General features: G+C 56.2%; 2 protein-coding genes across 6 annotated transcripts in view; both read left to right on the forward strand.

Moving 5' to 3' along the window:
• Nucleotides 1–23461, forward strand: part of LOC121468955 (uncharacterized) — a 2238800-nt gene that overhangs the window by 2194940 nt on the left and 20399 nt on the right. The window lies entirely within an intron of this gene.
• SPTBN4 (spectrin beta, non-erythrocytic 4) overlaps nucleotides 1–23461 on the forward strand; it is a 64106-nt gene that overhangs the window by 25624 nt on the left and 15021 nt on the right. For all 5 annotated transcript variants that reach the window (XM_072920968.1, XM_072920970.1, XM_072920966.1 and 2 more), the window contains 10 exons: nucleotides 8256–8405; nucleotides 9848–10117; nucleotides 12814–13038; nucleotides 14257–14346; nucleotides 14431–14709; nucleotides 17126–17256; nucleotides 17359–17563; nucleotides 19408–20030; nucleotides 22794–22932; nucleotides 23014–23098. In XM_072920968.1, the coding sequence (XP_072777069.1) occupies nucleotides 8256–8405; nucleotides 9848–10117; nucleotides 12814–13038; nucleotides 14257–14346; nucleotides 14431–14709; nucleotides 17126–17256; nucleotides 17359–17563; nucleotides 19408–20030; nucleotides 22794–22932; nucleotides 23014–23098 (2197 nt within the window). The remainder of the gene's footprint in view (nucleotides 1–8255; nucleotides 8406–9847; nucleotides 10118–12813; nucleotides 13039–14256; nucleotides 14347–14430; nucleotides 14710–17125; nucleotides 17257–17358; nucleotides 17564–19407; nucleotides 20031–22793; nucleotides 22933–23013; nucleotides 23099–23461) is intronic.

Consider the following 23461-nt stretch of genomic DNA (forward strand, 5'->3'; position numbering starts at 1 on the left):
CCTAATTAATTAATATCCACTGAGACCCCTCCCCTAATTAATTAATCACACAGACCCCTCCTCAAATTAATACATACCCTAAACAGAGACCCCTCCCCCCTGCAGCGGTTCCTGGGGGCGTGCCGGGAGGTACAGACCCCTCCCCTAATTAATTAATATCCACAGAGACCCCTCCCCTAATTAATTAATCACACAGACCCCTCCTCAAATTAATACATACCCTAAACAGAGACCCCTCCCCCCTGCAGCGGTTCCTGGGGGCGTGCCGGGAGGTACCGACCCCTGAGACCCCTCCCCTAATTAATTAATACCCCCTGAGACCCCTCCCCTAATTAATTAATCACACAGACCCCTCCCCTAATTAATTAATCACAGAGACCCCTCCCCTAATTAATTAATCACACAGACCCCTCCTCAAATTCATACAGACCCCTCCCCCCTGCAGCGGTTCCTGGGGGCGTGCCGGGAGGTACAGAGACCCCCTCCTCAAATTAATTAATATCCACAGAGACCCCTCCCCTAATTAATTCATACCCACAGACCCCTCCCCAAATTAATTACTCACACAGACCCCTCCTCAAATTCATTCCCACAGACCCCTCCCCCCTGCAGCGGTTCCTGGGGGCGTGCCAGGAGGTACTGAGACCCCTCCTCAAATTAATTAATCACAGAGACCCCTCCCCTAATTAATTCATACCCCCTGAGACCCCTCCCCTAATTAATTCATACCCACAGAGACCCCTCCCCAAATTAATTAATCACACAGACCCCTCCCCTAATTCATACAGACCCTAAACAGAGACCCCTCCCCCCTGCAGAGATTCCTGGGGGGGTGCCGGGAGGTACTGAGACCCCTCCCCAAATTAATTAATACCCCCTGAGACCCCTCCCCTAATTAATTAATCACACAGACCCCTCCCATAATTAATTAATCACACAGACCCCTCCCCCCTGCAGAGATTCCTGGGGGCGTGCCAGGAGGTACCGACAGAGACCCCTCCCCTAATTAATACAGACCCCTCCCCTAATTAATTCATACCCACAGAGACCCCTCCCCTAATTAATTAATCACAGAGACCCCTCCCCTAATTAATTAATCACACAGACCCCTCCTCCCTGCAGCGATTCCTGCACACCTGCCGGGAGGTACTGAGACCCCTCCTCTAATTAATGCATCCCCTGAGACCCCTCCCCTAATTAATTAATCACACAGACCCCTCCCCAAATTCATACAGACCCTAAACAGAGACCCCTCCCCCCTGCAGCGGTTCCTGGGGGCGTGCCAGGAGGTACCTACAGAGACCCCTCCCCAAATTAATCACAGAGACCCCTCCCCAAATTAATTAATCACACAGACCCCTCCCCTAATTCATCACACAGACCCCTCCCCCCTGCAGCGATTCCTGGGGGCGTGCCGAGAGGTACCTACAGAGACCCCTCCCCTAATTAATTAATCACACAGAGACCCCTCCCCAAATTAATTAATCACACAGACCCCTCCCCTAATTCATCACAGAGACCCCTCCTCAAATTCACACCTGAGACCCCTCCTCAAATTAATTAATCACACAGACCCCTCCCCAAATTAATACAGAGACCCCTCCCCAAATTAATTAATCACAGAGACCCCTCCCCAAATTAATTAATCACAGAGACCCCTCCCCTAATTCATACAGACCCCTCCTCAAATTAATTAATTACAGAGACCCCTCCCCAAATTCATTCATACCCACAGACCCCTCCCCAAATTCATACAGACCCCTGAGACCCCTCCCCTAATTAATTAATCACAGAGACCCCTCCTCAAATTAATTAATCACAGAGACCCCTCCCCAAATTCATCACAGAGACCCCTCCCCAAATTCATTCATCCCCCTGAGACCCCTCCCCAAATTCATCCCCACAGACCCCTCCCCAAATTAATGCATCCCCAGAGACCCCTCCCCAAATTCATTCACCCCCTAAAGAGACCCCTCCCCAAATTCATTCACCCCCAAAAGAGACCCCTCCCCAAATTCACCCCCACAAACCCCTCCCTAAATTCACCCCAGAGACCCCTCCCCAAATTCATTCCCAGACAGAGACCCCTCCCCAAACTCCCACTGACCCCTCCCCGAATTCATTCCCAAATTCCCCCAATCCGAGACCCCTCCCCAAATCCCCAAATTCCAATATTGGATGGATTTGAGGCTTAATTTGGGGTGGATTTTAGAGTGGATTTGGGGTTGTTTGAGGTTAATTTTGGGGTGAGTTTGGGGTGGTTTGGGTTGGATTTGAGGTGGATTTTGGGATGATTTTGAGGTGGATTTTGGGATGATTTTGGGGTGGATTTTAGAGTGGATTTGGGGTGGTTTGAGGTTAATTTTGGGGTGAGTTTGGGGTGGATTTGAGGTGGATTTTGGGGGGGTTTGGGGTGGTTTGATGTTAATTTTGGGGGGGATTTAGGGGTGGATTTTGAGGTGGATTTTTGGGTGCATTTTGAGGTGGTTTGGGGTGTTTTGAGGTAGATTTTGGGATGATTTTGGGGCGGTTTGAGGTTAATTTTGGGATGATTTTGGGGTGGATTCTGGAGTGGACTTGGGGTGGTTTGAGGTTAATTTTGGGGTGAGTTCGGGATGGATTTTGGGGTGGTTTGAGGTTTAATTTGAGATGGATTTGGGTTGGATTCTGGGGTGAATTTGGATGGATTTGAGGCTTAATTTGGGGTGTATTTGAGGTGGATTTTGGGGTGGTTTAGGATGGTTTGAGGTTAATTTTGGGGTGGATTTGGGTTGGATTCTGGGGTGAATTTGGGGTGGATTTTGAGCTGGTTTGGAATGGATTTGAGGGGATTTGGGGTGGATTTTGGGGTTGACTTTGGGGTGAATTTGGGGTGGATTTTGAGGTGGTTTGGGGTGGATTTTGGGTGGTTTGAGGTTTAATTTGGGTTGGATTTTGGGGTTGATTTTGGGGTGGATTTTTGGGGGGGGTTGAGGTTTAATTTGAGGTGGATTTTGGGGTGTATTTTGAGGTGGTTTGGGTTGGATATGGGGATGATTTGAGGTGGTTTGGGGTGGATTTGAGGTGGATATTGGGATGATTTTGGGGTGGATTTTGGGATGATTTTGGGGTGGTTTGGGTTGGATTTTGGGGTGAATTTGGATGGATTTGAGGTTTAATTTGGGGTGGATCTTGAGGTGGATTTAGGGTGCATTTTGGGGTGATTTGACATGGATTTGGGTTGGATTTGAGGTGGATTTTGGGATGATTTTGGGGTGGATTTTGGGTGGATTTTGGGTGGATTTTGGGTGGATTTTGGGGTGGTTTGGGGTGGTTTGAGATTAATTTTGGGGGGGATTTAGGGGTGGATTTTGGGGTGGTTTGAGGTGGTTTGAGGTTAATTTTGGGGTGGATTTTGGGGCTGCATTTGGGGTGGGTTTTGAGGTGGATTTGAGGTTAATTTGGGTTGGATTTGGGGTTAATTTTGGGTTGGATTTTGGGGTTGACTTTGGGGTGAATTTTGGGGTGGATTTTGAGGTGGTTTGAGGTGGATTTTGGGTGATTTGAGGTTTTATTTGGGTTGGATTTGGGGTTGATTTTGGGGTGGATTTTTGGGGGGGTTGAGGTTTAATTTGAGGTGGATTTGGGGTGTTCTGGGGTAATTTGGGGCGGTTTTGGGGTGGATTTTGAGGTGGATTTGAGGTTGAATTTGGGTTGGATTTTGGGGTGGATTTGAGGTGGATTTTGGGTGGTTTTGGGGTGGATTTTAGAGTGGTTTTGGGGTGGATTTTAGAGTGCATTTTGGGGTGGATTTGTGGTGGATTTTGGGATGAATTTGGGGTGGATTTGGGGTGAATTTAATGTGGATTTTAGGTGGCTTTGGGGGTGGATTTTTTGAGGTTGATTTTGGGGCGCTTTGGGGAGGATTTTGGGATGTTTTGGGGTGAATTTGGGGTGGATTTTGAGGTTCACTTTGGGGTGATTTGAGGTTTAATTTGGGTTCGGTTTTGGGGTTGACTTTGGGGTGAATTTGGGGTGGATTTCAGGGGGTTTGGGGTGGATTTTGGGGTGGTTTGGGGTGGTTTGAGGTTTAATTTGGGTTGGACTTTGGGGTGGTTTGGGGTGGATGTTTGGGCAGTTTTGGGGTGGATTTTGTGGTGGTTTGGGGTGGATTTGAAGTGGATTTTGGGGTGGTTTGGGGTGGATTTTGGAGTAAATTTGGGGTGCTTTGAGGTTAATTTTGGGGTGGATTTTGGGGTTGATCTTGGGGTAGATTTTGGGGTGGTTTGAGATGGATTTGGGCAGGATTTGGAGTGTATTTGGGGTGGTTTGGGGTGGATTTTGGGGCTGCCTTTGGGGTGGTTCCGAGTGCATTTTGGGGTGGATTTTGGGGTGTTTTTGTGGGGTGGATTTGGGGTGGTTTGAGGTTAATTTTAGGGTGGATTTTGGGGCTGCCTTTGGGGCGGTCCCGAGTGCATTTTGGGGTGGATTTTGGGTGTTTTTTTGGGGGTGGTTTGAGGTTAATTTGGGGGTGGATTTTGGGGCTGCCTTTGTGATGGCTCCGAGTGCATTTTGGGGTAGAATTTGGGTGTTTTTTTGGGGTGGTTTGAGGTTAATTTGGGGGTGGATTTTGGGGCTGCCTTTGGGGCAGTCTCGAGTGCATTTTGGGGGTGGATTTGGGGTATTTTTGTGGGTTCGATTTGGGGTGGTTTGAGGTTAATTTTAGGGTGGATTTGGGGCTGCCTTTGTGGCGGTCCCGAGTGCATTTTGGGGTGGATTTTGGGTATTTTTTGGGGTGGATTTGGGGTATTTTTTGGGGTGGATTTTGGGTATTTTTTGGGGTGGATTTGGGGTATTTTTGGGGTGGATTTGGGGTATTTTTTAGGGTGGATTTTGGGTATTTTTGGGGTGAATTTGGGGTATTTTTGGGGTGAATTTGGGGTATTTTTGGGGTGGATTTGGGGTATTTTTGGGGTGGATTTGGGGTATTTTTGGGGTGGATTTGGGGTATTTTTTGGGGTGGATTTGGGGTATTTTTGGGGTGAATTTGGGGTATTTTTTGGGGTGTATTTTGGGTATTTTTTGGGGTGGATTTTGGGTATTTTTTGGGGTGAATTTGGTGTATTTTTTGGGGTGAATTTGGGGTATTTTTTGGGGTGGATTTGGGGTATTTTTTGGGGTGGATTTGGGGTATTTTTTGGGGTGAATTTGGGGTATTTTGGGGGTGAATTTTGGGTATTTTTGGGGTGGATTTGGGGCATTTCGGGCTCGCCGCGGCTCCCCCGCTCGGGGATGGATTTTTTTGGCGGATCTCCGCGGCTCATCCGGCGCCCGCGCCCCGCCCGGGATCTGCCGCATCACCGCGGGAGCCGCGGCGGCCTCTTCCTCCTCCTCCTCCTCCTCCTCCTCCTCCTCCTCCTCACCCTCCTCTGCCTCCTCCCGCCGCCGCCGGAGCCTTCCTCTTCCCCTGCTCCGTCCTCCTCATCCTCCTGCTCCGTCCTCATCCCCCTCCTCCATCAGCTCCATCCTCCTCCTCCTCCTCCTCCTCCTTCTTCACCCTCCTCCATCTTCATCCCCCCCCCCTTCATCTTCATCCCCCCCTCCATCTTCATCCCCCCCCCTCCATCTTCATCCCCCCCTCCTCCTCCTCCTCCTTCCTCACCCTCCTCCATCTTCATCCCCCCCCTTCATCATCTTCATCCCCCCCTCCATCTTCATCCCCCCCTTCATCATCTTCATCCCCCCCCTCCATCTTCATCCCCCGCCTCCATTTTCATCCCCCCCCTCCATCCCCCCTCCTCCTCCTCTTCCTCCTCCATCTTCATCCCCCCCCTTCATCTTCATCCCCTCCTCCATTTTCATCTCCTTCATCATCTTCATCCCCCCCCTTCATCTTCATCCCCCCCTCCATCTTCATCCCCCTCCTCCTCCTCCTCCTCCTCCTCCATCTTCATCCCCTCCTCCATTTTCATCCCCTTCATCATCATCTTCATCCCCCCCTCCATCTTCATCCCCTCCTCCTCCTCCTCCTCCTCCTTCCTCGCCCTCCTCCATCTTCATCCCCCCATCATCATCTTCATCCCCTCCTCCATCTTCATCCCCCCCCCTCCTCCTCCTCCTCCTCCTCCTCCTCCATCCTCATCCTCATCCTCCATTTTCATCCCCCCCTTCATCATCTTCATCCCCCCCCCCTCCTCCTCCTCCTCCTCCTCCTCCTCCTCCTCCTCCTCCATCCTCATCCTCGCCCCTCCCCCGACCCTTCCGACTCCAAATCCGCCGTTTTTTTGGGAAAAAAGGGGGAGGGGGAGGGGCTCCTCGCGCCCTTTCCGATTTTTTTGGGTTTTTTTGGGAAGGGGGGGAGGGGCGCGGCTATTTTGGGCTTTTTTGGGATTATTTTGGGGCTCCCCTCCGTTATTTTTTGGGATTATTTTGGGGCTCCCCTCCCCGTTTTTTGGGATTATTTTGGGGCTCCCCTCCGTTATTTTTTGGGATTATTTTGGCGCTCCCCTCCCCGTTTTTTGGGTTTTTTTCGGGCTCCCCTCTGGTGTTTTTTGATTTTTTTTTCGGGAAAATCCGGGGAATTATTTTTAATTTATTTATTTTTTTTTTTTGCAATAAGCGGGGGGGCTCCTCCTGATTTTTGTGTATTTTTTGGGAAAAATACGGGGGGTTCTCCTCCCGATTTATTTTTTGGGAAAAAGAGGGGAGACTCCATCCGATTTTATTTTTATTTTATTTGGGGCAAAAAGAGAAACGACTCCATCCTATTTTTTTATTTTTTGGGCAAAAAAAGAGACGACTCCATTGGATTTTATTTTTTTTATTATTTTTTGGCAAAAAGAGAGAACAACACCATCCGATTTTTTTTTTTATTTTTTGGGCAAAAAAAGAGACGACTCCATTGGATTTTATTTTTTTTATTATTTTTTGGCAAAAAGAGAGACGACTCCATCCGATTTTTTTATTTTTTGGGCAAAAAGAGAGACGACTCCATCCAATTTTTATTTTTTATTTTTTGGCAGAAAAGACGACTCCATCCTATTTTTTTATTTTTATTTGTTTTTTTTAGGGGAGGATTGAGGAGAAAATTATTTTTATATTTTTAAGAAAATCAAACTGCTCCTCCCAATTTATTTTTTATTTTTGGGGAGGGGGAGGGGTAGAAATTGGGATATTTTTTTAGCAAAATAACAGAATTCACCTCCCGATTTTTAATTTATTTTTCCCCAAGAAGCGGGGGGGATGTATAGCCCATAAATTGAATTTTCCGGTAATTTGGGGAGGGGAGAGGGGTAGAAATTGGGGTATTTTTTTTAGCAAAAATATCAGAATTCACCTCCCGATTTTTTTTTATTTTTGGTGAGGGGGAGGGGTAGAAATTGGAGTATTTTTTTATTAGCAAAATCACAGAATTCACCTCCCGATTTTTATTTATTTTTTGTTTTTTATTTTTTATTTTTTTGGGGGAGAGGGGTAGAAATTTGGATTAATTTTTTTATCAAAATACCAGAATTCATCCCGATTTTAATTTATTTTCCCCGAATTATCGGGGGGGGTGTATAGCCCATAAATTGAATTTTCCGGTAATTTGGGGAGGGGGAGTGGTAGAAATTGGGGTATTTTTTTAGCAAAATAACAAAATTCACCTCCCGATTTTTTTTTATTTTTTGGGGTTTTTTTCTTATTTTTTTGGGTAGAAATTGGGTATTTTTTTAGCAAAATATCAAAATTCACCTCCCGATTTTTAATTATTTTCTCGAATTATCGGGGGGGGTTTGTAGCCCATAAATTGAATTTTTTGCTAATTCGGGGAGGGGGTCGCGCCCGTTCCCACGCGTGTCCGTGGGGGGGGGGGTCGGTGCTGAGGCGCCCCTCCCCCCACGCGTGTCCGTGTCCGTGGTGGGGGTCGGTGCTGAGGCGCCCCTCCCCCCGCGTGTCCGTGTCCGTGGGTGGGGGTCGGAGCTGAGGCGCCCCTCCCCCCACGCGTGTCCGTGGGTGGGGGTCCCGCCCCTCCCCCACGCGTGTCCGTGGAGGGGGGTCGGTGCTGAGGCGCCCCTCCCCCCACGCGTGTCCGTGGGTGGGTGGGGGTCCCGCCCCTCCCCCCGCGTGTCCGTGGGTGGGGGTCGCGCCCCTCCCCCCACGCGTGTCCGTGGGGGGGGTCTGAGGCCGTGTCCCTCCCCCCACGCGTGTCCGTGTCCGTGGGTGGGTGGGGGTCCCGCCCCTCCCCCCGCGTGTCCGTGTCCGTGGGGGGGTCCTGAGGCGCCCCTCCCCCCCAGCTGGCGGCGTGGGTCGCGGACCGGACCCGCATGGCTGCGGACCCCACGCGGGACCCGCCCCCGCGGGGCGCGGCGCGGCCGTGGCTGCAGCACCCGGCGCTCCTGGCCGAGCTGGCGCAGAACCGCGAGTGGCTCCGGCGCATCGAGAAGGTTCCGGGGGCGGGGGAGGGGCGGGAGGGGTGGGGGAGGGGTGGGGGAGGGGTGGGGGAGGGGGTTGGGGGGGTGCGGCCGCGCTGCCCCTCCCCCCACGCGTGGGCGCGTTTATATCCCCTCCCCCATTTCCCCATTTCCCCATTTCCCACCCAAATTTTGTCGTTTGGTGCCCGTGGGTGTCGCCCCCACCCCCACCCCCACCCGTGGGTGTCACCCCCACTTCTCACCCCGTGGGTGTCACCCCCACCCGTGGGTGTCACCCCCATTTCTCACCCCGTGAGTGTCACTCCCACCCGTGGGTGTCACCCCCACCCCCACCCGTGGGGGTCACTCCCACTCATGGGTGTCACCCCCACTTCTCACCCCGTGGGTGTCACCCCCACCCGTGGGTGTCACCCCCACTTTTCATCCGGTGGGTGTCACCCCCACTTCTCACCCCGTGGGTGTCACCCTCACTTCTCACCCCGTGGGTGTCACCCCCACCCCCACCCATGGGTGTCACCCCCACTTCTCATTCCGTGGGTGTCACCTCCACTCATGGGTGTCACCCCCACTTTTCACCCCGTGGGTGTCACCCCCACCCCCACTCGTGGGTGTCACCCCCACTCATGGGTGTCACCCCACCCTCACCCCCACCCGCGGGTGTCACCTCCTTCCATGGGTGTCACTCCCACCCGTGGGTGTCACCCCCACTTTTCACCCCGTGGGTGCCACCCCCACCCGTGGGTGTCACCCCCACTTCTCACCCCGTGGGTGTCACCCCCACCCCCACTCGTGGGTGTCACCCCCATTCGTGGGTGTCACCCCCACTTCTCACCCCGTGGGTGTCACCCCCACTTCTCACCCCGTGGGTGTCACCCCCACCCCCACCCGTGGGTGTCACCCCCACCCCCACCCGTGGGTGTCACCCCAACCTCTCACAATGAATTTTGGGGTCCCACCATGTCCCAAGCCCCTCCCCAGGAAGGTGAGGAGATGCCCCAACATCTCCACACCACCCCAACATCTCCCGATGAATTTTGGGGTCCCACCTTGCCCCAAACATCTCCCCAGTAAATGAGGAGCTGCCCAAACATCTCCCCACTCTTTATGATGAATTTTGGGGTCCCACCTTCAATGCCAGGAAGGTGAGGAGCTGCCCAAACATCTCACGATGAATTTTGGGGTCCCACCTTCAATCCCAAACATCTCCCCACCTCTTGTGATGAATTTTGGGGTCCCACCTTCAATCCCAAACATCTCCCGATGAATTTTGGGGTCCCACCTTCAATCCCAAACCTCTCCTGATGAATTTTGGGGTCCCACCTTCAATCCCAAACCTCTCCTGATGAATTTTGGGGTCCCACCTTCAATCCCAAACCTCTCCTGATGAATTTTGGGGCCCCACCTTCAATCCCCAACATCTCCTGACGAATTTTGGGGTCCCACCTTGATTCCAGGAAGGTGAGGAGCTGGTGCAGGCCAAGCCGGAGCTGAGCGGGGCGGTGCGGCGGCAGCTGGAGGAGCTCAGGAGATGTTGGCAGGAGCTGGAGACCACCAGCCAGGCCCGGAGCCGGCGCCTGGCCGAGGCCGCGGCCACCGAGCGCCTGGTCAGGAGCTACGCCGACGTGGAGGCGCGGCTGGGCCGGCTGGAGGAGCAGCTGGAGAACGTCGGCAGCGGCGGCGGCGGAGACCTCCGCAGCGTCAGCCACCAGCTGAAGAGGCTGCAGGTGGGGTGGGACACCAGGAGTGGGGACAGCAGGAATGGGGACATCAGGTGTTGGGGGGACATCAGGACTTGGGGGGACATCAGGACTTGGAGGGACATCAGGTGTTGGGGGGACACCAGGACTTGGGGGGACATCAGGACTTGGGGGGACATCAGGACTTGGGGGACATCAGGACTTGGGGGACATCAGGACTTGGGGGACATCAGGACTTGGGGGACATCAGGTGTTGGGGGACATCAGGTGTTGGGGGACACCAGGACTTGGGGGGACATCAGGACTTGGGGGGACATCAGGACTTGGGGGGACATCAGGTGTTGGGGGACATCAGGTGTTGGGGGACATCAGGAGTTGGGGGGACATCAGGACTTGGGGGACACCAGGACTTGGGGGGACATCAGGACTTGGGGGGACATCAGGTGTTGGGGGGACATCAGGACTTGGGGGGACAGCAGGACTTGGGGGACATCAGGACTTGGGGGACATCAGGACTTGGGGGACATCAGGACTTGGGGGACATCAGGACTTGGGGGGACATCAGGACTTGGGGGACATCAGGACTTGGGGGACATCAGGTGTTGGGGGGACATCAGGACTTGGGGGACATCAGGACTTGGAGGGACATCAGGGGTTGGGGGGACATCAGGACTTGGGGGACATCAGGACTTGGGGGGACACCAGGACCTGGGGGACATCAGGAGTTGGGGGGACATCAGGTGTTGGGGGGACACCAGGACTTGGGGGACATCAGGAGTTGGGGGACACCAGGACTTGGGGGGACATCAGGACTTGGGGGGACATCAGGTGTTGGGGGGACAGCAGAACTTGGGGGGACACCAGGATTTGGGGGGACATCAGGACTTGGGGGGACATCAGGAGTTGGGGGACACCAGGACTTGGGGGGACATCAGGACTTGGGGGGACATCAGGACTTGGGGGACACCAGGACTTGGGGGGACATCAGGACTTGGGGGGACATCAGGTGTTGGGGGGACAGCAGAACTTGGGGGGACACCAGGATTTGGGGGGACATCAGGACTTGGGGGGACATCAGGTGTTGGGGGACATCAGGACTTGGGGGGACAGCAGGCCTTGGGGGGACATCAGATGTTGGGGGGACATCAGGACTTGGGGGACATCAGGTGTTGGGGGGACATCAGGTGTTGGAAGGACATCAGGACTTGGGGGGACACCAGGACTTGGGGGACATCAGGACTTGGGGGGACATCAGGACTTGGGGGGACATCAGGACTTGGGGGGACACCAGGACTTGGGGGGACACCAGGACTTGGGGGGACAGAAGGACTTGGAGGGACACCAGGACTTGGGGGACATCAGGACTTGGGGGGACATCAGGTGCTGGGGGACATCAGGACTTGGGGGGACATCAGGTGTTGGGGGGACATCAGAACTTGGGGGACACCAGGACTTGGGCGACACCAGGACTTGGGGGACATCAGGACTTGGGGGGACATCAGGACTTGGGGGACATCAGGACTTGGGGGACATCAGGTGTTGGGGGACATCAGGTGTTGGGGGGACATCAGGACTTGGGGGACATCAGGACCTGGGGGACATCAGGTGTTGGGGGGACATCAGGTGTTGGTGGACATCAGGACTTGGGGGACACCAGGATTTGGGGGACACCAGGACTTGGGGGGACATCAGGACTTGGGGGACATCAGGACGTGGGGGGACATCAGGACTTGAGGGGACATCAGGACTTGGGGGACACCAGGACTTGGGGGACATCAGGTCTTGGGGGGACACCAGGTTATGGTGGGCACCAAATTATGGGGGGTGGCACCAGGTTATGGTGGACACCAAATTATGGGGGGTGACACCACTTATGGTGGACACCAAATTATGGGGGGTGGCACCACTTATGGTGGACACCAAATTATGGGGGGTGGCACCACTTATGGTGGACACCAAATTACGGGGGTGGCACCAAGTTATGGTGGACACCAAATTATGGGGGGTGGCACCACTTCTGGTGGACACCAAATTATGGGGGTGACACCATTTATGGTGGACACCAAATTATGGGGTGACACCAGGTTATGGTGGACACCAAATTATGGGGCCAACACATTATGGGGGGTGGCACCACTTATGGTGGACACTAAATTATGGGGGGTGGCACCACTTATGGTGGACACCAAATTCTGGAGGGTGGCACCAGGTTATGGTGGACACCGAATTATGGGGGGTGGCACCAGGTTATGGTGGACGCCAAATTATGGTGGTGACACCACTTATGGTGGACACCAAACTGGGGGAGGTGGCACCACTTTTGGTGGACACTGAATCATGGTGGGTGGCACCAGGTTATGGTGGACACCAAATTATGTGGGGTGGCACCACTTATGGTGGACACCAAATTATGGGGCCACCACATTACGTGGGGTGACACCAAGTTATGGTGGACACCAAATTATGGGGGATGGCACCAGGTTATGGTGGACACCAAATTATGGGGGATGGCACCAGGTTATGGTGGACACCAGATTATGTGGGGTAGCACCACTTATGGTGGACACCAAATTATGGTGGTGACACCAGGTTATGGTGGACACCAAATTATGGGGCCAACACACTATGGGGCCACGACGTTTTTTGGTGGAACGCTCCACGCCGGGGTCTGGAGGTCCCATCAGGGCCGCCCCCGAGCCCGTGGTGTCCCCACGTGTCCCCAGACGATGGAGTCGCAGGTGGAGGAGTGGTCCAAGGAGGTGGGCGAGCTGCAGGCGCAGGCGGCGGCGCTGCCGGCACAGGCGGCCGGGCGGGACGCGGTGGGAGAGCGGCAGAGCGCGGTGGGGACGCGCATCGTGCGCCTCATCGAGCCCCTCAAGGAGCGCAGGAGGATCCTGCTGGCCTCCAAGGAGGTCCACCAGGTCAGCCACGAGCTGGAGGATGAGGTGGTGAGTATCGGGGTGGGGTGGGGTGGGGTTGGAGATGGGATGGGCACCGAGACAGAGGTGGAGATGGAGATGGGATGAAGATGAAGGTGGGATGGGGATGAAGATGGAGATGGGATGGAGTTTGAGATGAATGGCGTGGAGATGGAGATGGAAATGGAGATGAGATGGAGATGGAGATGGAGATGGAGATGATGGAGATGGGATGGAGGTGGAGATGATGGGATGGAGATGGAGATGATGGAGATGGGATTGAGATGGAGATGATGGAGATGGAGATGATGGAGATGGGATGGAGATGGGGATGGGACAGAGATGAACACAGAAATGTGGATGAGGTGGGATGGAGATGGAGATGGGGATGGGATGGAAATGGAGATGAGGATGGGGATGGAGATGGGGATGGGATGGAGACGGAGATGGAGATGGAGACGGAGATGGAGATGGAGATGGAGATGGAGATGGAGATGGAGATGATGGAGATGAGATGGAGATGATGGAGATGGGATGGAGATGGAGATGGGATGGAGATGAAGATGGAGAAGGGATGGAGGTGGAGATGATGGCGATGGGATGGAGGTGGAGATGGATGGAGATGAAGACAGATGGGATGGAGATGGGATGGAGATGGAAATGGAGATGGGATGGAGGTGGAGATGGATGGGATGGAGATGGGGATGGGACAGAGATGAAGACAGATGGGATGGAGATGGGATGGAGTTTGAGATGAATGGGGTGGAGATGGAGATGAGATGGAGATCGGGATGGGACAGAGATGAACACAGAAATGTGGATGAGGTGGGATGGAGATGGAGATGGGGATGGGATGGAGATGGGGATGGAAATGGAGATGGGATGGAAATGGGGATGAAGATGGGGATGAAGATGGGGATGGGATGGAAATGGAGATGGAGATGAAGATTAGGATGGGATGGAGATGGGGATGAAGATGGGGATGGAGATGGGGATGGGATGGAGATGGGGATGGGGATGGGGATGGGATGGAGATGGAGATGGGATGGAGATGAGGATGGAGATGGAGATGGGGATGGGAAGGGGGATGAAGATGGGGATGGAGATGAGGATGGGATGGAAATGGAGATGGAGATGAAGATTAGGATGGGGATGGGATGGAGATGGGGACGAGATGGTGGTGAACACAGAAACTGGGATGAGGTGGGATGGGGCACAGCGATGACACCGAGACCCACCCCTGCCCAGATGTGGGTCCAGGACCGCCTGCCCTTGGCCATGCTGAAGGACCACGGCACCAACCTCCAGACCGTCCAACAGTTCATCAAGAAGAACCAGGTCAGCACCCACACCACCACTGGGGCTGGTGGGACACCCCACCCTGAGCCCACCACCCACCTCCATCCCACCCCACCCCTGCAGAACCTGCGCCGGGAGATCCAGGTGCACCGGCCGCGCGTGGACGAGGTGCTGGAACGCGCCGCCGCCGTCGCCTCCATCAGGAGCCCCGAGGCCGAGGCGGTGCGGGGCCTCCTGGAGCGGCTGGCCACCATGTGGGCGGAGCTGCAGGAGAAGACCGAGCGCCGGCAGCAGGCCCTGGATGCCACCTACCAGCTGGAGCAGTACTACTTCGACGTGGCCGAGGTGGAGGCGTGGCTGGGAGAGCAGGAGCTGCTCCTGATGAACGAGGAGAAGGGCAAGGTGGGTTGGGTTGGTTACACTGGTTGGGTTGGGTGGGTTGGGTTGGTTACACTGGTTGTGTTGGGTTGGTTGGTTGGGTTGGGTTGGTTACACTGGTTGGGTTGGGTTGGGTTGGTTGGGTTGGGTTGGGTTGGGTTGGTTGGGTTGGGTTGGGTTGGTTGCACTGTTTGAGTTGGGTTGGTTGGGTTGGTTACACTGGTTGGGTTGGGTTGGGTGGGGTTGTGTTGGGTTGGTTAAATTGCGCTGTTGGGTTTGAGCTGGATGAGGTTGGGTTGTGGTTGGGTGAACTGGGTGGGTTGGGTTGGGTCAGCTTGGTTGGTTGGATTGGGTGAATTGGAAGGGTTGGGTCGGGTTGGTTTAATTGGGTAAATTGGGTTGGGTGAGGTTGGACTGGGTTGGTTAAATTGCGTTGTTGGGTTTGAGCTGGATAAGGTTGGGTTGGGGTGGTTGGGTTAGTTGGGTTGGGTGAGGTTGGGTTGGGTGGTTAGGTCGGTTGGGTGAGGATGGGTTGGGTTAGTTGGGTTGGGTGAGGGTGGGTTGGGTTGGGTTAGTTGGGTTGGGTGAGGTTGGGTTGGGTTAGTTGGGTTGGGTGAGGATGGGTTGGGTTAGTTGGGTGAGGGTGGGTTGGGTGAGGTTGGGTTGGGTTGGTTAAATTGCGTTGTTGGGTTTGAGCTGGATGAGGTTGGGTTGTGGTTGGGTGAATTGGGTGGGTTGGGTTGGGTCAGTTTGGTTGGTTGGATTGGGTGAATTGGGTGGGTTGGGTCGGGTTGGTTTAATTGGGTTGGTTGGGTTGGGTGAGGTTGGACTGGGTGAGGTTGGACTGGGTTAGGTGGGGTTGGGTTGTGGTTGGGTGAATTGGGTGGGTTGGGTTGGGTCAGTTTGGTTGGTTGGATTGGGTGAATTGGAAGGGTTGGGTCGGGTTGGTTTAATTGGGTAAATTGGGTTGGTTGGGTTGGGTGAGGTTGGGTTGGTTGGGTTGGGTTGGTTAAATTGCGCTGTTGGGTTTGAGCTGGATGAGGTTGGGTTGGCGTGGTTGGGTGGGTTGGGTTGGGTCAGTTTGGTTGGTTGGATTGGGTGAATTGGAAGGGTTGGGTTGGTTTAATTGGGTAAATTGGGTAAATTGGGTTGGGTGAGGTTGGACTGGGTTGGGTGAGGTTGGGTTGGTTGGGTTGGGTTGGTTAAATTGCACTGTTGGGTTTGAGCTGGATGAGGTTGGGTTGGTTGGGTTGGGTGGTTGGGTGAGGATGGATTGAGTTAGTTGGGCTGGGTGAGGGTGGGTTGGGTGAGGTTGGACTGGGTTGGGTTGGTTGGGTTGGGTTGGTTAAATTGCGCTGTTGGGTTTGAGCTGGATGAGGTTGGGTTGGGGTGGTTGGGTCGGTTGGGTGAGGATGGGTTGGGTTAGCTGGGTTGGGTGAGGTTGGGTTGGGTGAGGTTGGACTGGGTTGGGTGAGGTTGGGTTGGTTGTGTTGGGTTGGTTAAATTGCGTTGTTGGGTTTGAGCTGGATGAGGTTGGGTTGGGGTGGTTGGGTCGGTTGGGTGAGGATGGATTGGGTTAGTTGGGTTGGGTGAGGGTGGGTTGGGTGAGGTTGGACTGGGTTAGGTTGGGTTGGCGTGGTTGGGTGAATTGGGTTGGGTTGGGTCAGCTTGGTTGGTTGGATTGGGTGAATTGGAAGGGTTGGGCTGGGTTGCTTTAATTGGGTTGGTTGGGTTGGGTGAGGTTGGGTTGGTTGGGTTGGGTTGGTTAAATTGCGCTGTTGGGTTTGAGCTGGATGAGGTTGGGTTGGGTGAATTGGTTGGGTTGGGTCAGTTTGGTTGGTTGGATTGGGTGGATTGGAAGGGTTGGTTGGGTTGGTTTAATTGGGTTGGTTGGGTTGGGTGAGGTTGGACTGGGTTGGGTGAGGTTGGACTGGGTTGGGTGAGGTTGGGTTGTTTGTGTTGGGTTGGTTAAATTGTGTTGTTGGGTTTGAGCTGGATGAGGCTGGGTTGGCGTGGTTGGGTCGGTTGGGTGAGGATGGGTTGGGTTGGTTGGGTTGGGTTGGGTTGGGTTGGGTTGGGTTGGGTTGACTGCATGGGTCGTGTTGCATTGGGTTGGTTACACTGGTTGGGTTGGGTTGGGTTGGGTTGAGTTGGTTTCACTGGTTGGGTTGGTTGGGTTGGGTTGGTTGGGTTGGTTGCCCTGTTTGAGTTGAGTTGGGTTGGTTGGGTTGGTTGGGTTGGGTTGGGTTGGTTGGGTTGGGTTGGGTTGACTGCACGGGTCGCATTGGGTTGGGTTGGTTACACTGGTTGGGTTGGATTGGGTTGGTTGGGTTGGGTTGGTTGGGTGGTTGGGTTGGGTTGGGTTGACTGCACGTGTCACGTCGTGTCGTGTCGCGTCGCGTCACGTTGACCACCACTCAACCCACCCCACCCCCGGCAGGACGAGCAGAGCACCCTCCACCTCCTCAAGAAGCACCTCCTCACCGAGCAAACCATCGACAACTACGAGGAGACCATCGCGCAGCTCTCCCGCCAGTGCCGCGCCCTCCTGGAGCTCGGCCACCCCCAGAGGTCCGCCCACCCCACCCCACCCCACCACCCACCCACCCGCCCCACCCTGGGGTGCCACCGCTTGGCCACCAGGGCTGACGGGCGCCGTGTCTCCGTGCCCAGCGAACAGGTCAGCAGGCGGCAGTCGCAGGTTGACCGGCTCTACGTGTCTCTGAAGGAGCTGGTGGAGGAACGGAAGGTCCACCTGGAGCAGCAGTACTGGCTCTACCAGCTCAGCCGCGAGGTGGACGAGCTGGAGCACTGGATCGCCGAGAAGGAGGTGGTGGCCGGCTCGCCCGAGCTCGGCCAGGACTTCGAGCACGTCACGGTGAGGGCGGTGGAAGGTCCGACGTGGTCTGGGGTGGGGTGGGGTGGGTTTGGTGACGCCCCTGGGAGGGCGATGGAGAACTTGGTGGGGGTTGTGCGGGAGGTTCTGACTTGTGGGGCCGTTGTGAGGGTTCTGGGGACCTTTCCTGGCACCTCCTGGTGGCCCTGGTACCTCCTTGGTGGTTCTGGTATTATCCTGGTGGCTCTGGCACCATCCATGTGGTCTTGGCACCATCCTGGTGGTCCTGGCACCATCCTGGTGGTCTTGGCATCATCCTGGTGGTCTTGGCACCTCCTTGGTGGTCCTGGACATCCCCTCTGTCCCCTGAATGGGGATCCTGGTGGTCCTGGCACCATCCTGGTGGTTCTGGCACCTCCTGGTGGCCCTGGCACCTCCTGGTGGCCCTGGCACCTCCTGGTGGTCCTGGAACTATCCTGGTGGTCCTGGCACCATCCTGATGGTCCTGGTATTATCCTGGTGGCCCTGACACCTCCTGGTGGTTCTGGCACGTCCTGGTGGTTCTGGCACCATCCTGGTGGTCCTGGCACCATCCTGGTGGTTCTGTCACCATCCTGGTGGTCCTGGCACCATCCTGGTGGTTCTGTCACCATCCTGGTGGTCCTGGCACCATCCTGGTGGCCCTGGCACCTCCTGGTGGTTCTGGCACCTCCTTGGTGGTCCTGGCACCATCCTGGTGGTCCTGGCCCCTCCTTGGTGGTCCTGGCACCTCCTGGTGGTCCTGGCACCTCCTGGTGGTCCTGGCACCTCCTGGTGGTCCTGGTATTATCCTGGTGGTCTTGGCACCATCCTGGTGGTTCTGGCACCATCCTGGTGGTCCTGGCACCATCCTGGTGGTCCTGGCACCTTCTTGATGGTCCTGGCACCTCCTGGTGGTGCTGGACATCCCCTCTGTCCCCTGAATGGGGATCCTGGTGGTCCTGGCACCTCCTGGTGGTCCTGGCACCTCCTGGTGGTCCTGGCACCTCCTGGTGGTTCTGGCACTTCCTGGTGGTCCTGGCACCTCCTGGTGGTCCTGGCACCATCCTGGTGGTTCTGGCACTTCCTGGTGGTCCTGGCACCTCCTGGTGGTCCTGGCACCTCCTGGTGCTCCTGGCACCATCCTGGTGGTTCTGGCACCATCCTGGTGGTTCTGGCACCTCCTGGTGGTCCTGGCACCATCCTGGTGGTCTTGGCACCTTCTGGTGGTCCTGGCACCTCCTTGGTGGTCCTGGACATCCCCTCTGTCCCCTGAATGGGGATCCTGGTGGTCCTGACACCTCCTGGTGGTCCTGGCACCATCCTGGTGGTCCTGGCACCTCCTGGTGGTCCTGGCACCATCCTGGTGGTTCTGGCACCTCCTGGTGGTCCTGGCACCATCCTGGTGGTCCTGACACCTCCTGGTGGTCCTGGCACCATCCTGGTGGTGCTCCTGGTACCTCCTGGTGGTCCTGGCACCATCCTGGTGGTCCTGGCCATCTCCTCGGTGCCCTGAATGGGGATCCTGGTGGTCCTGGCACCTCCTGGTGGTCCTGGCCATCTCCTCGGTGCCCTGGCTGGTGGTACCCACCGCTGACCCCTGCCCCATCCTGGTGGCCCTGGCACCTCCTGGTGGTTCTGGCACCTCCTGGTGGTCCTGGCCATCTCCTCGGTGCCCTGAATGGGGATCCTGGTGGTCCTGGCACCTCCTGGTGGCCCTGGCCATCTCCTCTGTCCCCTGGCTGGTGGTCCCACCGCTGACCCCTGCCCCATCCTGATGGTCCTGGCACCTCCTGGTGGTGGTCCTGGCACCTCCTGGTGGTCCCACCGCTGACCCCTGCCCCACCCCGCCCCATGGGCCACCGCAGCTGCTGCAGGAGAAGTTCCTGGAGTTCGCCAGCGAGACGGGCAGCGTGGGCCAGGAGCGCATCGCCGCCGTCAACCAGATGGTGGACGAGCTGATCGACTACGGCCACCGCGACGCCGCCACCATCGCCGAGTGGAAGGACGGCGTCAACGAGGCCTGGGCCGACCTCCTGGAGCTGATGGAGACCCGCGCCCAGATGTTGGCGGCGTCCCACGAGCTGCACAAGTTCTTCAACGACTGCAAGGAGGTGCTGGGGCAGATCGAGGAGAAGCGGCGGCGGCTGCCGGAGCTGGCGGCGCGGGACGGCCGGAGCTCCGCCGGGGCGCTGCAGAGGGCCCTGGGCGCCTTCCAGCACGACGTGGAGCTGCTGGTGGCCCAGGTGCGGCAGCTGCAGGAGGGCGCGGCGCAGCTGCGGACGCTCTACGCCGGGGACAACGCCGAGGCCATCGCCGGCCGCGAGCAGGAGGTTCTCCATGCGTGGAAGGAGCTCCTGGCGGCGTGCGAGGAGTGCCGGCTGCACGTGGCCAGCGTGGCCGAGAAGATCCGATTCGTGGGCGCCGTCAGGGATCTGCTGGCCTGGATGGACGGGGTGATCCACCAGATGGGCGCCGGGGAGAAGCCCAGGTAGGGTCAAGGCATGGTTCTTCACAGGTTCCATGTCCTGGTGCATCTGAGTCCCACCATGGACCCAAGGACACGTCCTGGTCCATCACAAGGTCCCATGTCCTGGTCCATCCCAAGGTCCCATGTCCTGGTCCATCACAAGGTTCCGTGTCCTGGTCCATCCCAAGGTTCCGTGTCCTGGTCCATCTGAGGCCCATCCCACCATGGACCCAAGGACTTGTTCTGGTCCATCCCAAGGACCATGTCCTGGTCCATCACAAGGTCTTGTGTCTCGGTCCATCTGAGGATCTGGGTCCTGTCCCGCCATGGACCCAAGGACCATGTCCTGGTCCATCACAAGGTCTTGTGTCCTGGTCCATCTGGGGGTCCATGTCCTGTCCCACCATAGACCCAAGGTCCCATGTCCTGGTTCATCACAGGTTCCATGTCCTGGTGCATCTGAGGGTGCATGTCCTGTCCCACCGTGCACCCAAGGACACATTCTGGTCCATCCCAAGGACCATGTCCTGGTCCATCACAGGTCCCATGTCCTGGTGCATCTGAGGGTCCGTGTCCTGTCCCACCGTGCACCCAAGGACCATGTCCTGGTCCATCCCAAGGTCCCATGTCCTGGTCCATCCCAAGGTCCCATGTCCTGGTCCATCTGAGGGTCCATGTCCCATCCCACCATGGACCCAAGGACCATGTCCTGGCCCATCATAGACCCAAGGACATGTTCTGGTCCATCCCAAGGACATGTTCTGGTCCATCCCAAGGACCATGTCCTGGTCCATCACAAGGTTTTGTGTCCTGGTCCATCTGAGGGTCCGTGTCCTGTCCCACCATGGACCAATGACTATGTCCTGGTCCATCCCAAGGTCCCATGTCCTGGTCCATCACAAGGTTTTGTGTCCTGGTCCATCTGAGGGTCCATGTCCCATCCCACCATGGACCCAAGGACACGTTCTGGTCCATCACAAGGTCCCATGTCCTGGTCCATCTGAGGGTCCGTGTCCTGTCCCACCATAGACCCAGGACATGTTCTGGTCCATGCCAAGGTCCCATGTCTCGGTCCATCTGAGGATCTGGGTCCTGTCCCACCATGGCCCTAAGGACCATGTCCTGGTTCATCACAGGTTCCTTGTCCCGGTCCATCTGAGGGTCCGTGTCCTGTCCCACCGTGCACCCAAGGACATGTTCTGGTCCATCCCAAGGTCCCATGTCCTGGTCCATCTGAGGGTCCATGTCTTGGTCCATCTGAGGGTCCATGTCCCATCCCACCATAGACCCAAGGACCATGTCCTGTCCCACCATGGACCTAAGGACCATGTCCTGGTCCATCACAGGTTCTGTGTCCCGGTCCATCTGAGGGTCCGTGTCCTGTCCCACCATGGACCCAAGGACCATGTCCTGGCCCACCATGCACCCAAGGACACGTTCTGGTCCATCACAAGGTCCCATGTCCTGGTCCATCACAAGGTCCCATGTCCTGGTCCATCACAAGGTTTTGTGTCCTGGTGCATCTGAGGGTCCGTGTCCTGTCCCACCATGCACCCAAGGATGTGTTCTGGTCCATCACAAGGTCCCATGTCCTGGTGCATCTGAGGGTCCGTGTCCTGTCCCACCATGGACCCAAGGTCCCATGTCCTGTCCCACCATGGACCCAAGGACATGTCCTGGCCCGCCATAGAGCCAAGGACATGTCCTGGTCCATCACAAGGTCTTGTGTCCCAGTCCATCTGAGGGTCCATGTCCCATCCCACCATGGACCCAAGGACCAAGTCCTGGTCCATCACAAGGTCCCATGTCCTGGTCCATCACAAGGTTTTGTGTCCTGGTCCATCTGAGGGTCCGTGTCCCATCCCACCGTGCACCCAAGGACACGTTCTGGTCCATCACAAGGTCCCATGTCCTGGTCCATCACATGTGTCCTGGTCCATCTGAGGGTCCATGTCCCATCCCACCATGGACCCAAGGACATGTCCTGTCCCACCATGGCCCCAAGGACCAAATCCTGTCCCACCATGGCCCCAAGGACCATGTCCCATCCCACCATGGACCCAAGGACATGTCCTGTCCCACCATGGCCCCAAGGACCAAATCCTGTCCCACCATGGACCCAAGGACATGTCCTGTCCCACCATGGACCCAAGGACATGTCCTGTCCCACCATGGCCCCAAGGACCAAGTCCTGGTCCATCACAAGGTCCCATGTCCTGGTCCATCTGAGGGTCCATGTCCCATCCCGCCATGGCCCCAAGGACATGTCCTGTCCCACCATGGACCCAAGGACCACGTCCTGTCCCACCATGGACCCAAGGACCATGTCCTGTCCCACCATGGCCCCAAGGACCATGTCCCATCCCACCATGGACCCAAGGACATGTCCTGTCCCACCACGGCCCCAAGGACCATGTCCTGTCCCACCATGGACCCAAGGACCACGTCCTGTCCCACCATGGCCCCAAGGACATGTCCTGTCCCACCATGGACCCAAGGACCAAATCCTGTCCCACCATGGACCCAAGGACCATGTCCTGTCCCACCATGGACCCAAGGACCAAATCCTGTCCCACCATGGACCCAAGGACCAAATCCTGTCCCACCATGGACCCAAGGACATGTCCTGTCCCACCATGGCCCCAAGGACATGTCCTGTCCCACCATGGCCCCAAGGACATGTCCTGGCCCATCAGGAGCACCCCACACCCTTCCCCATGCCCATGTCCCCTCCAAGCCACCAAGGACCCCTCTCCACCCCACCCTTGTCCTTCCCCGCCCCAGGGACGTGTCCTCGGTGGAGCTGCTGATGAATGACCACCAAAGCCTCAAGACGGAGATGGAGGCCCGGGCCAAGAACGTGGCCACCTGCCTGGAGCTGGGCAAGACCCTCATCCTCAGCAAGAGCCCGGCGGCCGACGAGGTGCCGGTGGGGTGGACAATGTGGGGAGGGGGCGTGGTGGAACTTCTGGGGTGTCCCAACCGATGTCCCCCCTCCCCACAGATCAAATCCCACATGGAGAAGCTCCTGGCGAAGAAGAAGGAGATGACGGAGAAGTGGGACAAGCACTGGGAGTGGCTGCAGCAGAGTGAGTGCCACCCCAGGGGGACACCAGGGGGTCGTCGGGTGGTGGGGGGACATCAGATGTTGGGTGGACATTGAGTGTTGGGGGGACACCAGGACTTGGGGTGGACATTGGGTTATGGGAATCAATTTATGGGAGCCACCAGGTTATGGGAGACACTGAGTTATGGAGTACACCAAATTACGGAGAAACCAAATTATGGAGATCACAAAATTATGGGGAACACCAAATTATGGGGAACACCAAATTATGAGGAACATCAAATTTCGGAGAAACCAAATTATGGAGAGCTCAAAATTATGAGGAACACCAAATTATTGGGATCACAAAATTATGGGGAACACCAAATTATGGGGAACACCAAAT

This window comes from Taeniopygia guttata, chromosome 34 (genome assembly GCF_048771995.1).
Source record: "Taeniopygia guttata chromosome 34, bTaeGut7.mat, whole genome shotgun sequence".
NCBI classification, from domain to species: domain Eukaryota; kingdom Metazoa; phylum Chordata; class Aves; order Passeriformes; family Estrildidae; genus Taeniopygia; species Taeniopygia guttata.